The sequence below is a fragment of the Sinocyclocheilus rhinocerous genome, unplaced genomic scaffold, assembly GCF_001515625.1.
Source record: "Sinocyclocheilus rhinocerous isolate Xijiao unplaced genomic scaffold, SAMN03320098_v1.1 scaffold869, whole genome shotgun sequence".
Lineage (NCBI taxonomy): Eukaryota > Metazoa > Chordata > Actinopteri > Cypriniformes > Cyprinidae > Sinocyclocheilus > Sinocyclocheilus rhinocerous.
Window position 1 is genome coordinate 1,950,670 of NW_015653483.1, and position 16,991 is coordinate 1,967,660.

Consider the following 16,991-nt stretch of genomic DNA (forward strand, 5'->3'; position numbering starts at 1 on the left):
GAACATGGCTGCGGCTCCAGCAGGGTCTGATGTGGTGGCAGCAACACCCCTTGCAGCCTGTGCTAATGTCTTAAGAGCCTGGGCAGTTTCACTGGCAGCTACACCTGCAAACACATACAGTTCATGTTTGGGAGTATATATGTATATATATATATATATATATATATATTGACACACACAGAGTTTCATAAATCAAAAGAAAAATATGTATACTATAATTTTTCATTAATTTACTAACCATATTATATTTTAATATTCCTATATAATGAGTTTCACACACGCACACACATGTCCCAAAATCACAAAAAAATCGAAAGAAAAATCAAAAACAAAAGCATTAATTAATTAATGTTAATTAATGGGACTTCTTATGTTTGCTTTATCCAATCATTAGTTAAGAAAGAAAGAAAGAAAGAAAGAAAGCTATATTATCCATAAATAATAGTAGCTGATCAACCTGAAATAAAAAGTCTACAGCAGTTTAAAATAATTGCATCTACGACTAAACTACATAATAAAATCAGTACTTTTGGAATGTATTTATTTCTGTAGATCAGCTGTGCACTGAAACATTCTTACAACGAATAATACGCGTATTCATCTGATTCGACATAAAAACCATAGATGTGGTTTATTGCAAAATACCAACTATGCGAGGAGAACAGTTGCGCGGCCACTCAAGGCTTCAGTACATTAAAGTAGCAGAATGACACGGAATTATGTTGTGAGCAATATGGTTCAAATGTTCGATGCAGATACATGTATAGCCCCATCACAAATACACATACAAGTAGAGCGGATGCGTGGAAACTTCAGCCGGAGCTTAACAGCGCGAGCGATCGCGAAGAGAAGAGAGGAAAGGGATGATAAAGTCTACTAACCGGAACATTAACAGACAAGTAACTTGCAAATATGTCGTATTACAATATCTAAAAGTACGACAGAGCGTGGTAAAGCCATAAAACTGTACATTAAATTGTTATGGCCTCAACTTCGCCTAGTTAACAAACATTTTGTGTGAATCTGCTGTTGTCAGAGTTTAGGGATCCAAAACGTCAGAATTGTGGAAGTCAGAGAGGGCCCGAGAAATCGATTTCATTAAAACATGGGTGGACGCCTTGTTACATGTGCAATGCCCTACATCAGACTAATTTAATTGTCCTGAATGTTAATTACGTGACACAGACGTGTAACTATTATAATGTTTCTAAGCAATAAAGCCAGCTACAGAAAAGCAGGACTAGTTGTGGTTTAATTCAGCCTTAACATAATAGTTAAGGCTATACAGACTTGACATTCTCAAGATTCTTTTTATTAATCGAATCCCTTAGCGACAAATGTTATTTTAAACTTTGAAAGTTATCCATGCGGAGTTACCCTAGCTTTTTTTTTTTTTTTAAGATTTCCAGCATATTTAAACTAGCATTAAATTAATAGGCTATAATCTGATTTTTTTTTAACAAAAACGGACTTTTAATAGGCCTAATATATATTATTATTTAATATTTATAATTACAACAAAACTGAAAATGATGTAGGCTACGAACTGTAGCGTTATTGTAGTGCAAAGCAGGAAACGTTACATTGGTTTAAAATACAACCAACTACATTCCCCAATAAAAGAGTATTGGCTTGTTTCCGTGACAGGGGGGAGCACACCTTTGACTGCTCAACTGAAAAGTTTGGTCTTTCCTTTTTTTTCTGCGGGCTGGTGAGGCGGGTAGGATAAGGATTACTGTGCTGTAAGGTGGCTGTAGTCTCTTAACCCGTTTCAAAGCCTTATGAAACACTGATGTGACGTATTAATGGAAACCTGCATATAGGCTACTGTACAGTAATAAATGTATATGTTATCAGGCATTAATTGCATTAACATTAACCTGGTAATTAAATATGCAAAATATTCAACAGCGTTAGATCAATTTTACATTTCCCTCATTTAGGAAATTTGTAATATTCATTTTATACATATATATAAATATATATATATATATATAGGCCTATATATACCACCAAGCCCCTACGCCCCCTCCCACAAAAAAAATCGAGCGCACTTAGTAATAAGTAACATAGTAACTAAACATGTCAAAACTACTTAATATAACAACATGTAATTAATCTGACCTCACAATATAGGCCTATTAACATAATTCATAATTCCGTATTAGCTTGTTTATTTAGTTAGACCCTCCTACTGAAAACAGGTTCACCTTAAAGTTCAGCCAATGAGCAGCACGAATCAGTTATCACAACCATTCAGGCAGCCGTTATGCGAACTTCTGAGCAAACTTCATACAAGTTCACGATCGGAACATTTCAAGCTGATAAGTGCACACATAAGCATATAGATATATTTTCAAAGGATCATGAATATTCATCGGTACAAGTCCTACCTTTGAGTCTCCTATAAACGTAAACGCCTGCGTGCGGATCTTTATCTCCATACTCTTAGTCCCCTCTTTACTTCCAGCAGACAAGTTTTATTCTTTTTATATAACACCTGCAACGCTTTATTTGCTTTGATTGCTATTTTCCCTCCTTTATCAATCTAGTTCAGTGGAGCAGAGGTTGCTCTCCTTTTTTGTTGTCGTCTAAACCGTTTAGTTTTGGATGATCGGTCAAAGGTTGTGAAAAGCAGCGGGGAGAGCAGGACGCCCAGCCGAGGAGGGAACGCAGGAGGCCGGACAGATCTAGTGGGCTGCATCGACAAAACGGACCATTAGACAGGGAAAAGCCATGGCTCACAGCTCTGGTCGATCAGGTAAGCGCAGGGCTCTCTTTTCGTCTCGCCAAACAGTGTGAGTGTTTATTTTCTAGCGGTAGGGGTGAGTCGCCGTCAGCTCAGGTAAGAACATACAGTAGATGTACTTTACAAATGCAAACTACTTGACCAGCGACTAACCTTTATTGACCGCCCTATAATGTTGCAAGCGCAGTCTGCTCTTACGGTAGTTCTTTGCATGCTGAAAAGTCTGACAGATTTGCCTTGTCAATCTGTACATTTAAAGCGGCAACTGATTCACGCTGACATTATGTTATTATGCGATTATTAGCTGGGCCCGGGTGTGGACATAACTGCTCACTGTAATCCATATTACTGCGGTATCTCCCATTTCATCATTCAAATGTTAATTTCCCCCAAACATCAGCCTTTTTTGCGATCGCATAGTTTTATGGCAATATTAACATAATATAAATTAATATTTCAAATGTTGTTATTATTATTACTAGTAGGCTACTGTCGTTGTTGTTATTCATATTAGCCTACTGTTGTTGTCGTTGTTTATGCTGTTCGTTTAACTGAAAACATAGATCATATGCTAATTCACCTTTCTATTTTGGGTGTAAATGTGAAGATCAATATAACACTTGTAATAATCTAATTAATTATGGTGAAATTAAAAGCAAGTACAAAATCAATCTCTGATGCTGTGGACAGAACTCAATTGATGGTCCATCTGTTCACTCTATAGACATCATGAATGGGTAATCTAAAGACGCAGCTGATATCATGACTGGCGATGTGAATGCAGTTTTGTTGTTTTGGTTACAGCGGTCAGATTTTTGGAAACTTCATATTTTGGTTTATTGAAGTATTGTATTTTAAAACATCTCAAAAGTAATTAATATTTTAGGCATAAAAATGTTTTTTAGGTATTGTGCAAAACAAAATTATTATCAATAATAATATTAATAGGCCTAATGCCAGTGCTATTTGCAAAATTCTTCCATCAATTTAATTTCTGTGATAATAATCTAAACTTGACCAGAGATTGTTTAAACTCCTCAGTTTTAACTTTTTTTCCCCCAAAGAAAAACAGTTGGCCACACTGGGCAAAAAAACGACTTCTCTATTTTTTTCAGTGTTTGTGATAACTCAATACCTCTCGAAAAACACAACTAAAAACGCTGTTTTTAAACAATCCGACGACTCAGAATTGCAGTAAGCGTATCAGACTTCTTAAAATTCCGTTATGGGTTACTCCTGCTGTAAAAGCTAAGGATAGGCTACTTGCATTCAGCTATAGCACACTGACGTGGACAGCAGGTCTAGTGGAGTGGAAAGTATCGATTGGTGACGTTGAGAATATTACAGTGAATGAGATGAAACATATGGGCTTCTTAAAAGTGGAAATAGAAATATTGGATAGTGGAATAGAAGTGATTTTCTGCGTTCTCATTGGACGTTCATCGCTGTTCACTTTGACTAACAAACCTATGTGGCGTAGCAGAGGCTGTCAAAAGAGATGCACTTTACCACTGCACCTTCTCTCTTTCTCTGTCTGTCTCTCTCTTTGACACGTTCGATCACTCTCTCCCAATCGTTTTCTTAAGAGTAAAACCTCCTGGGTTGGTCTAAAGAAAAGAATACAAAATGTAAAACGTGTTTTCAAACAAACCAGACCTTTAAAAAATATTTTGCATGTTTCCTGTTTATTTAAAATGGCACGTTTGCAATTTATTACACCTTTTCCATTGCCCAGCTGTGACAGGACGCTAATATTATCTAGAAGAAAAAAAACTTATAATAAAAACGTTGAGGAGCCACATGAAATATAATTCTATATTGTAGCACAGCACCAGTCTCAGTATCCCGCCTTTAGTATTCAATGGCCGCTATGATCAGTTGCAATTAGTTTTCCTATCATTTAACAGAGGAAGTAACTAATATAGTAAAGGGGAGTGGAGGCAAAAAGCTGGGGTCTTGCGGGGAAATAAAAGCAGCTTTAGGGGAAATGTGTAGTCGAGTGTGAAATTACAGCCCATGGTGTTACATATTGTACCAGAAGCTCCCTCCAAAAATACTAACAAAAAGAAGAATCGTCCCCAAATTTAGCCGGGAGGCATAACATAACATAGCCTCCTGTTCTTTTAGCCGAACGTACAACGGTCACAGTGCGAACACTTCATAAATGTGTAAGAGCCGTCTTCAGTCAAGCCAAAGCCTGCACTTTTTACTAATTGCTACAAGCATTTTTGTTTTTAAACACAGCATTTAGGGTGCTTAAATTCAGATCTGTGCGTACGTGCCATTTTACTAAAATAAAGAAAACAGTAAAAACAATAATAATGGCAACAACAATAACAGTGTGATTATAATTGAGTGCGATACGTAAAATCAGTGCATACGATCGTATTTGAATTTTAACAGTTAAAATAATAATAATAATAATAATACTTTTTTTCAGAAAAATTATGTAATTTAAGAAGATATGACGCTGACTTTATCACATGCTTTAGAAGTGATAAAAAGTAAACATGATCACAGTATGTTCCAGGGTCTAAAAACTTATTCTGAAATACAGTTTTTTTTTTTTTGAGACAAGTATATAAACATTTTATATCGATTTATTAGAAATGTAGCCTTGATAGATAGATAGATAGATAGATAGTATTGTTTTAAAATAAAAAAGCGAAAAGATAAGAGTTTAAAATAAAAAAAATAGCGACAAGTGAAGCACATGGGTACATTCAGTGATAAACTAGCATAAACAAACTGACAAAACCACGAGTCAACGATGAACATCCATCTCAGTTTTACAAAACTTTTTTCTTGTACATCTGAGTAAATATAAACAAACAAATAAATAAATAAATAAAAGAAGAAGAAAAAGAAATAAAAACTAAAACTCACTATCAAACATTAAGTTCATCACTTTGTCATCAACAATCAAGAGTTTTGTTGGAGAGCCATAAAACAACTTCAAGAGCCTGCCTCAGTCAAATAAAGCAAACTAAGCAGCGCCATCTACAGAAATACCTACAATATAGCAGCCCAAACAGCAGGGTAAAGACACAATCCTTTCACTAACATTTGACAGGCCAGCGAACTTAGAAGTAGTGTTGTTATAGTATCAAAACCAATGATAATACAGTAATCCGCGATTGTCATATAGTTGTAAGATGCAGCAAATATTGTCAGAAATTGAGAGTGTATATTAAGGCCAATTTATATCTGTACACTGCGCATATTTATGCTTTATAGTATTGTTTACATTTTCCGTATTTCCTGGTTTAGAAAAGAAATGCATTAGCGTAGGCCTATGTCCTGTTTTAGAAAATAAATGCCACAATATTGCTTAACAATTTAATAATATTTCACGCCAATACATTATAATCGATGTTCGGGAAAAAATGTGAAAACACCCGACATGACCTATAAGTGAAAGAAAACAGTAGTAATAGAAGACATTATTGTAAAGATTAAGACCTTCCTTCATCTTCAACTAGTCTCATTATGCCCATCAGCAACACACACACACACACAACATAAATTAATTAATTAATTTTAAAAAATTCAGTCTACGTTTAGGTCACCAATAATGATTCAAACATGATTCATGTAGTTTGACAACATACAGTTTAGAAATACCACGATGCCTGGCCGCTGCTGGTACCGCTTCCTTTCCACTTGTCTTTTAATTTCCTCGATTTTTTAAAACCCATCTCTCCTCATTTCCCTGTTTGCATCCCTCCCCTTCCGAAGTGTCAGATGAAGAGACCTCCTCATTTGGTGCTCCAGCTTTTTGCGTTGGCGAATCACAAAGTGTTGGAATCTATTGCCTTTGTCTGACATGTCATCCATCTCTATGCGAGGGGGGATCTGGGAAGGAGGGGGGCGGTGGACTGCAGCTTTTAGAAACAGACACACTGAGAAGAGGGGTTTCAGTCTCAGCCTAAAGCTTCTAAGAGGCACATCCCATTCTTGAAGAGAGGGGGACCAAGAGACACTCGCCGTGTCCATGTTTTTTCCTGTCATCCCCGCTCGAATCTGACTGTACCCCTCAGACTTTACCAGAAACGCTTCACCATATCGAGGAATTTACACTGCAGTTTCATCAGAGGACACTGGAGGAGACGCAACCACTAATGCTTGCGTTCCCTTAAATATGTAGCTAATAAATATTAACTGAACGACTGATTACGCTAACGTTCCTGCGTAAAATATTTTTTTTGAGAGACCAGTGCAGGACATGATCTGCACCTGACCAGCCTCGTGTCTTCGCTGAATGGACTGATCAGCACGAGATAAAGTTCGTCGCGCGCTGAAGAACTTCTGTTCACTGGCATCGGAAGCACTAAGCTTTGAACGGATAGCGATCTTTATTAATTCCAATTAAAGCTACATTATCAAGGCGAGACGGCGACCTCAGTCGATTATCTTTCCTTCCTTTGCTATCCCATGGATATTCACTGCAAAGCAGACCCCTTCTCGGCGATGCACCGTGAGTAAAATATAAGTTTTTTCCTTAAAAATCTCTACCTTGGTTAGCATAAATAAAGTCTAAATTGTTCATCGTTTCGGTGGAGTTGGCTTTGTAAGACTATAGCCTATAACCTGTGCGCATTAAGCTATTTACTCTTACTAAGTTTTCCAAAGCTTTTACAAGAAATGTATAAATGATTGTTTAAATATTTTATACTTCACGCTCAGTAAAGCGAATACGAAAAGTAGCCTAGTCCCGCGAGAGAAAAAAAAAGCCTACGATCGCTTCTTATATTTAGCGGCCTTTAAATCGTTTGTTCCGACAAAAAGTCGTTCAAAAAAAAAATCGATACAATATTTAGCGTAATTTAAAATAAATTATTCTGCCTTGTATGTAAAACGTAAATGATTCGTGAATATTTCAAACAATGTATTTCTTATTTTTTAAGTTCAGTGCATGTCTGAGAAAAATAACGTACATGTGGGATGGAAAGAGATGTAGTTACAGCAAGAATATACATATAAATTAAAATCGCCAGAAATGTCTAACATGTGCAAACGCAGTAATACCAGATGAATTGCAAAAGATTAAATTATTTTACAAAAAAAAAACGGCCTTTAAAAACTCCGCATTTTAAAGCGAGAAATTTCTAATGAAAATAAATGTGGTCTACATGTTGAAAATCAGAGAGAAAATGCTTGCTGTTTGGCATAATAATAATGATTTAAATAAGTTGTTTGTGCGATATTTGTTGAAAACACCGTATTGTAACAAGATGATGGAAGGCCTGGGTCTAATTTAAATAATTAATTCTTAATTATTTTGCAGTAGCCTACTCCATGGTTGTAATATGAGTTATCAAAGCTCTTTTTAATTATTTACAATAATTGTGCAAGGAAAATTAAACAGGTTGAAACATAATCTATGCGACATGTGTTTGGCTGCAATGGAATCGTAGAGGAAAATACTACCTAACTGCAGCGGGTCCTATGGGTAGAATAGCACATAACGTTTGCCATTGTTTACAATCATGAGTGCGTATAAAAAGATGATTATGTGTGGAATAAAATAATAAGAATAAGAATAATAAGAATAAGAATAATTATTATTATCAGTACAGCAATTGAATAATATTACAATAGCAGTTATTTATCATGCTATATTGTGCTGACAAGATATATCTATAAACACAAAGAAATAAATTAACTAACTATAAATTAAAAACTACTGTTCAACGTGCAAAATTAATTTGTTTTAACTGAATGAGAAAAACATTAACTGCCGCCCCATGAACATTTTGATAATATATATATTAATATATATTAATATTGTCAAAGTACAAAAACAGTACAAATAAAGAACAAGGACGTCAAGGCCTTTTACGGATACATTTTCCATCATGTTTCTTAGCGAAGATATACATTATAGCCTAACTATCTTATTGTTTGTCGTTGTTCACATGGGCACATACAGGTAGTGTGTGTGTGTGTGTGTGCGTGCGCGCTTCCATGCGGAGAGTGTTAAAAGGGAGAAAGAGAGAGAGAGAGAGAGGGTGAGGGGGAAAAGAGAAAATTAAACGCTTCTGTGTGGTAGCCATGTTAACGGCGCAGCCTATCTTCTATATGTATGTAATGTTATGCTTTTTGTTTCTGTGTTATGAACATTTTGATAATATATATATACATTTTAATATTGTCAAAGTACAAAAACAGTACAAATAAAGAACAAGGACGTCAAGGCCTTTTACGGATACATTTTCCATCATGTTTCTTAGCGAAGATATACATTATAGCCTAACTATCTTATTGTTTGTCGTTGTTCACATGGGCACATACAGGTAGTGTGTGTGTGTGTGTGTGCGTGCGCGCTTCCATGCGGAGAGTGTTAAAAGGGAGAAAGAGAGAGAGAGAGAGAGGGTGAGGGGGAAAAGAGAAAATTAAACGCTTCTGTGTGGTAGCCATGTTAACGGCGCAGCCTATCTTCTATATGTATGTAATGTTATGCTTTTTGTTTCTGTGTTGTTGTATCCCATATAGGGCACGGCGGTGTGAACCAGCTAGGAGGGATGTTTGTGAATGGCAGACCCCTACCTGACGTGGTCAGGCAAAGAATCGTGGAGCTCGCGCACCAAGGAGTCAGACCCTGTGACATCTCAAGACAACTACGGGTCAGCCATGGCTGTGTCAGCAAAATTCTCGGAAGGTACGAAAAAGTACAGATGTAGTAAATTTGTCCAGTTATACCCGTGTAGAAATAACAATATTAATGAAATGTAATTGCTTCATGTAAATAAACCTTTTAAACATTATTGTACTGTTATGTGTCTTAGTAACCTTTTCCCTTTTAGTGAAAGGTCTAATATTAAACATTTCTGACCTTAAATTCATTGTGGAGAAGAAAGGATATGTTTTCTAGGAAACTGTTATAGATTTTTGAATTTTCTGAAATATTTTTCAGCTATCAAAAGGATCTTATAAGGTATTCTGCACTTTAAATGTTCCTTAGAAAATATGAGATATGTGTTGGTGGCATGTATTAATCGTGGGGTGCATGGGACATATATCAGTCGCTAAGGAAGCCGTTTGATAAATGGATGATTACGATTTTAGATCGCAGCATACGAATGTTAATGTTTCAACACGCAAAACCTATTAAAAGTAGGTGTTAAAATAATGATAATAATAATAATAATAATAATAATAGGCCTAATAATAATGCACATTTTCCCGACGCAAGGGTTGGGGGGTTAAAATTTTTTTTTTTTAAATCACACTTTATAATTTGAAACTCAAAAAAATAATTAAATCAACAGATTATATAACTATTTATGGCCCGTATTCATAACGCACTGTTTATAAATATGCTCAATGCCACACGCTAGCAAAAAACAAACAAACAAACAAAAAAACCTACTGACATGTAAGGAATTTTTTAAATAACGAATTATCGTTCATCTTTTTCTAGATACTATGAAACCGGCAGTATTAAACCTGGAGTTATTGGGGGGTCCAAACCGAAAGTGGCGACACCCAAAGTTGTGGATAAAATCGCAGATTACAAGCGGCAGAATCCCACAATGTTCGCCTGGGAGATCAGAGACCGACTCCTGGCCGAGGGCGTTTGTGACAACGACACAGTACCAAGTGTTTCATCTATAAACAGGTAAAGCCGTTTGAAATTCGATTTTCACTTTTGAAATTCCAAATTAATTTGAAAAGCATGATGTCAATGACAGAACAGAACTATTAATTCGGTTCTCTACTGACCTTCAGCAGTGTTATTAAAACAGCGAATCCTAACACTAGCGGCCAAATTATCATCAGCTAATTTGAAAACCCTTCAGAGGCCTTGTAGCCTACAGAAAACTACGTATCGTTTCCAGTTGACGATGCGTATTCAACGGGTGACGTTTTTTGCTTTTTTTTAATTCTTGCTCTCGGGGTGGTCTCAAAATGTGCAATTCAATCCCAAATCTGTCCACAGCCTGCAGAGGATCTTTAGTTGAGGTCGCGAAAATCACATCTGTCTCGATGAAAACCAATCAATACTCTGTAACCAGATCCAGTTGCACTGGGAAATACGCGACAAGACATCACTGCCTTATGCGGAATCTCAGTAGTTCTAAACATATATAGCACGCAAGACAAAAAAAAAAAAAAAAAATTAAGGGTTTTTAAAAGGGGTTGATTTTTGTACAAATATCTTAACATCCTTAAATCAAGATACATTTACAGGGATTAAAGTTTTCCGTCGCTACGATTTTTTAAACGGGTTTGAAAAAAGGCGATGAGTAATTTTTCATATTTTCAACTTATTTTAAGTAATAAAACAATAATGATAATAATAGCCTAATAATAATAATAATAATAATTATTATTATTAAAGAAGAATAGTGTAGTAAAATTATGGAATAATTTGAAATAAGGTGGATGTGTAACTGGGCTTCTACCTCAGCAATTTCAGTGAACTATTAAACTTAACAAGGACTAACAAACAGGTCCTGTAATTCCTATGCTATCATAAATAATGCAAGGGAGATCATAATCAGCCCTTACTTATATGCCTTCCTACATTAAATCAGTCAGGTGAAAATAAAGAGTCCTAACAATTAGTTACCATTCTTTTTCTTATTTCTTATTAAAATACAAAGGCTAGCAAGACTATCCCAAGTGAGATGGAGTCGTGATGGTGGGATGGGGGTGGAAGAGCGGAAGAACAAGGTGAAAAGGCCTACCTGCAAGCAGGAGTAATGAACTTTGGTTAGGAAGCACTGTTCCATAGAGCTGGCCAGCAGCATTACATTTTAATGAGCTGAAGAGAGATCATGGGCCGACCCGCACAAGACATTTCCTAGAAAAAAAAGGGGAAGAGAGAGGCTGAAAAAATTCATTTCATGCACTATGGCTGCTTAAAAAGGGCAATTTGAACAGGTCTCAACACATGTATGCGGTAAATTTTTAATCTGCATTAATGACATGAAAGAAGAGCCAATAAACCTTCGTTTCCAATGTTGTTCAAGTTGTCATCTCAGAGGAGGGCATTGTAAGGACCTCTGTTATTTATAAAATTAATATGTATAATGATGTTACTGGAATTTATTTCGACTGCTATTCTGAATCATACAAAGTTGGGTTTTCTATGCCCAGGCAACACATATTGGATAAAACTACCTGAGCTAATCATTTCAAAACTTGCCTGTATTATTTAATAAAATTGGATTTGCTACAAGTAAACATCAGTGAGGGCTGTGCTTTTAAGTGAACTGGGTTACACTACACTAGAACACTTCTTTAACTTTGAGACTGCTGAAAGCAGGCAAGTACAAGCAAAATGCAAATACAATATTTTAACATTTCCTGTAATTACAACAGAACCTTTAACACAGGCTGTAATTGCCTAGACAAGCTGCAAGCCTTGTGCAATTTCAAACAGGTGTTCTTGTACCCTGTCTAAAAGTATTCCCTCACCAGTGAGCAGACTTCAGAGGCAGGACCCTCATGCACTGAGCGCTTAAGAGGTTGACCTCTGCTCTGTTGACATTAGAAGATGTCCCAGCTTTAAGCACATTTTCTCTGCATGAATTATTAAAGATTACACACTGTCTGGGGTGTTCTCTGTGTCCTCCTCACAGCATGAAGTCACTGGCACACAACCAGTTCTGAGCCCTTCTATCGCCTGAATCCTAAGCATCCTTTCAATAGCATTGATTCATATTTTAATATTTCTACAGGGAATTCTCAGCACCCTGGCAAGTCATTAATTCACACCTTCCAAATAGCTCATTCGATAGCGAGAACATGGATCCAAGCTATTGAATTTGTGTGGCTAACGAAGTTGCAGGGTTAAATCATTGTTTTGGCTGGATGTTAAAGAATTCACAAAATACTTATATGGTGTTTGTCTTGTGTGCTTTTTTTAGCTTGCAAAAAAAAAAAAACCTTTTTGGTATACACACACATATATATATATATATATATAATGAGGAATTCCATATGTGCTGATGCACTTAGAAGGATTAATATATATATATATATATATATTAATCCTTCTAAGTGCATCAGCACATATGGAACGAGGAATTCCTTAGTAATGAAATTTACAGCCATATTATAGTTTATACAAATGTGAAAATGTGTAGCCAACGAGTATAAATGTGTTCCTGGAATAAGGTGACAGCTTCTTCTCTCTGAAGCGTGACCCAGATTAAAGACATCAGATGCTGCAGTGGGCTTTGGTGTAACAATGAGACACTATTGCTTTCCTGTCACATATAATTTATAGCCCTCCATTTGCATCTGTTCTTCTCTGCCTCTAATTCCCAACTTTTTTTATCCCCAAGTCCCAATCAATAGGGGCTCATCCGCACTGGCACCCCTGAATGTTTGTGCTAGAAAAAAAATGCCGGATCTGGGAAGTCAGTATCCAGACTCTACAAGCAATCCTCACTTGCTTCAATGAGGAGGAGCATAGAGGAGAGACTGAGATAGATAAAGAAGGAGAGAGGGAGAGAGAGAGATTATTAAAGCTGAGGCTAGTTCGAGGCAGTGAAGCTCATCATTGAGGTGAATTGATGTGATTTCATGCTTTGTTTGCAAGATCATTCAGACCAAAGTGCAATGAAGACTTTCCCCCATATCACACCTTCGAGGTAGTGGGACTTTATCATATTTCTAAAGATGGGATCCCGTTTGACTGAATCCACTCTCTCCGCGGTAACTCCCACTCAGGCTAGCATGTCTACTCCATGATTGGTCCTAATACACCAAGATTGGTTATTTGTGACAGAATCAGTGCATCTATAGAGGAAGGCCCCAAAACAACACTAGAGTTTTACAAACGCAATGGGTCGCATCAGGCTATGCGAAAGCTTAAAGCTCAAAGCTATGCAAAAAGCTTACCTTAAAATGATCCAGCCAACCAAATGCACCTTCAACTCATCGTGTTCTTTTAACTGCCATTTCGTAGGATAATTCGAACCAAAGTTCAGCAGCCTTTCCATCCATCCTCTGATGGCACAGGAACGCCTCTCACCACAGCGGGACACACTATAGGTGAGACAGCATATATTTTGCATATAAACATAAAAATCGTAATGACATCAATTATGCCAGTGACCTAATGTTAATTCATTCTCTTTTAAGGTGATCTTGAGAGCACTCCATATACGTTAACCTATTCCTGTGCTCTTTCAGTGCCCAGCACAGCCTCCCCACCTGTGTCAAGCGCTTCCAATGACCCCGTGGGGTCCTACTCTATTAATGGCATCCTAGGAATCCCTCGCTCCAACGGCGAAAAGAGAAAACGCGATGATGGTAAGAGACTGGATTTCTCTCCATCGCTTTTATTCCCCTTTCACTCCTTTTCTAGGCCTCTCTACAGCCCCCTGTAATTTCCAATTTGTGTGGGGAGATGAAGATGGCATTTTGATAGCACTGGACAAAGCATTTTGTAAAAGAAAAAAAAAGCGCTCTCAAGTGACTTGTTATATAGTAAAGCAGATTGGACTATTTAATTCAGCCACTTGATACTATGGTGTTTGCATGGCTGTAGCACGTTTTATTTGATGATACAGTAGCTCTGCACAAACAAGAATATGCCTACATGCTATCTTTTGGTCCGAATCATGACAGCATAATGCTTAGGTAGTGCATCAGGGATACGGCTTTATGCTTTTTGTAAGTAATACAGGTCAACGAAATGAAGACAAAGAAATCAGCAACGTAAATACAAGAGATGCATGAGGAAATGGCAAAAAATGTGCTCAGAACAGACTGGAAATGCAGAAAATAATGCAAAAACTGCCTGATGTGCGATTTATAACTGACTTCTAAAGACATATTCTGACATTTTAATTTCTCACAAATTTCTGGCTTTGTATTTTTGCTTTTGAAGAACTGAAATGGGGCTGCCAACCTGCTCATGCCAACATTCTCTCTTCTTTTCTAAATGAGAGGGCACATACCGCCTAAGGCCTAATGGCTGATCGGATCTTCATACAATCGCCTTTTGAATGTTAGTGAATAAACATCCATGTGGCACCGGGCTGAACGGGAATGCAGAAAGTGCTGTACTCAAAGGGAGGGATGTTGAAGTGGTTGGAAATGATCTCTTAAAACATTTATCAAAGCAGGGCTACTTGCTTCTTTTATGTTTCCATCTCTTTAGTTCTCTGGAGTGGCAACCACTTGGATGGGAGGAAAATAGGATATTGTAAGTTCCGTTAGCCCACCTTCTCTTTGCTTGCTTAATCACAAGCCACTCGAGTCTGATCAAGTGCTCTGTGAGGGTGTGTGTGTGTGTGTACGTGTAGGGTTGTGTGTCGAGGGGAGGGGGATGAGACGGAGCGCACTGACGCTTAATGATATCTTTATGGAAAGAGCACTGGATCATATATAAACACTGCAAGAAAGCGACTGTGGCAAATCACATTTGCTACAGCGTGGCATGCTCTTACCGAGACCGTCGTGGTGCTTTTCCTGTCACTGTCATAGACCGTTTGTTCCTAAAAACAGAGAAGGGACATAACATAAGCGAGAGGGGATTACCCAGCCAAACGGCAGTGGCAGTAGTTATTCCTAGTTTGATTAGAACTGACACAACGTGAAGAGTGGATGAAGGGCTTGAGTGTAATTGCATCATAAAACACTAGGCGGGAAAACATGAGTTTACTTGCCCGCGCAATATCAAATTTAATACCGCTTCAGCGAGGATTACCTTTCATTACAACGACTAGAGTGAATATCCCCATTGTTGCCAAAGTGTTTCCCTCCTCTGGAATCACACGACCTTATGCAGGTCTCTCAAGGTGTACCAAGACATTTGTAGGGCATATGTCATGCCGTGTCCCTGATGAAGAGCTCATGGCTGGTAATTTGATACAGTGCCAAATGTCTAAAAAGCTTTGTGTTATTTAAACTTAGCCCTTATTTCACACCGAGACATCAGGGAGGCAGAGCGACAGCCAGTGTATGGTTTCAATTTCATAGCAGCCCAGCAGCCTTGGGCTACCTGAGCCTTATTTGGCTGGGCGCAGCCAATCTTCCCTTCATTAGATGATGACATAACAGAAATATGCTAATCCGATTTTAGGAAGAGCTGCGCAGATGCACTTTGAAACACGTAACATGTGAAACCCGCCAGTTCTGGGGGAAAAAGGTCAGTGTAATGAGTTAGCATTTGATTTAAAAGATATAGGCTTCTGCAGTCTTTATATTTGATGATGCTAGCACCCTTTAAAAAAAAAAGGTCCCCATTACAAGAGTGATATGGAGATAATGTAGTGTGACACGCGTTATGTACACCAGGCCTTTGCAAGAGGAGCTTCAGGGACACAGGTGTCATAAGAGTCATTAATCTGTCATTTTCATGTGTTACTGCAAATTAAAAGTAGTACGTTGCTCGCCGGCTATGGGTGACGTTCGGCGTGTTGTGGACCGTCACAGAGACGGAGAGACGGAGAGGGAGGTAAGGGTTGGGGGGAGCCTCCCAAGATTAGTTCTTTGGTGGCAATAGCAGCCCACAAGTTGAACATAGTGACATTTAAGAGAATTTGCAATTCTGCAGAGAAAAGCTATTAATTCACAAATTAGCACCCCCTTCCTCTATCGTGGATGTGCAAGCTATTGAGGAGACAAAGGAAATAGCCTAAAGGGGAAGAGAGAGACACAGCCCTATCTGTGTAAAGATTGGTTTATATGTCTGCAAGCAGTGATACCAATTATGCCAGCACAGAGAATGCGCCTCAACCTTATTGCTGCCTTCACAGGCCCTTCAATCCATTGCCAGATTTATTTGTGTATCTCATTATGGAAAATAGAATGCCTTTCTTGCCAAATGTATTAATGGCAAAAGAGGGAAATTAAGCCTGTTTGGGATTTCTCATTTGTCAAAGTTAATACTTTGTTACAAAATGACACAAATGAATGAACTGAGTTAATTACTAGTACAGGCAGGAGTTGTGTATTTCCATGCCATTTCGTTCTCACCTGTCCTTGCATCGGCTGATTAGCAGGTTGGTGTGACCCGGCTCTCTTCCATCTGTATAAAACCAAACATAACCTACATAGGGAGTGGGCAGATTGCAATAAATTGTGTGCAAAAACACAGACTGACACTTGAATCAGCTGTGGGAGCATGCGTTCACATGAAAGAAATTAAAGTGGGTTGATTTATAAGGCCTAGCGGCGTATTTATTTGGCGTTAGTGCGATAAAGAGATTATATCCGTGCCATCGAGGTATAAGAACGCAAAAATTTCACTTATAGCTTGTTTGTTCATCTAAAA

General features: G+C 37.7%; 1 protein-coding gene across 12 annotated transcripts in view; it reads left to right on the forward strand.

Moving 5' to 3' along the window:
- The first annotated feature begins 6,613 nt into the window (after positions 1-6,613).
- The window catches only part of LOC107716343 (paired box protein Pax-2a-like), a 28,290-nt gene continuing 17,912 nt past the window's right edge, over positions 6,614-16,991 (forward strand). For 2 of the 12 annotated variants that reach the window (XM_016522745.1, XM_016522749.1), the window contains exons 1-6: positions 6,614-7,226; positions 9,233-9,410; positions 10,173-10,370; positions 13,674-13,759; positions 13,901-14,020; positions 14,874-14,918. In XM_016522745.1, coding sequence (XP_016378231.1) covers positions 7,184-7,226; positions 9,233-9,410; positions 10,173-10,370; positions 13,674-13,759; positions 13,901-14,020; positions 14,874-14,918 — 670 coding nt within the window. In that variant the 5' untranslated portion in view covers positions 6,614-7,183. Of the gene's footprint in view, positions 7,227-9,232; positions 9,411-9,665; positions 9,687-10,172; positions 10,371-13,673; positions 13,760-13,849; positions 14,021-14,873; positions 14,919-16,991 lie in introns of all 12 variants that reach the window. The other 10 variants (XM_016522743.1, XM_016522746.1, XM_016522747.1 and 7 more) reach the window with 6 other exon arrangements.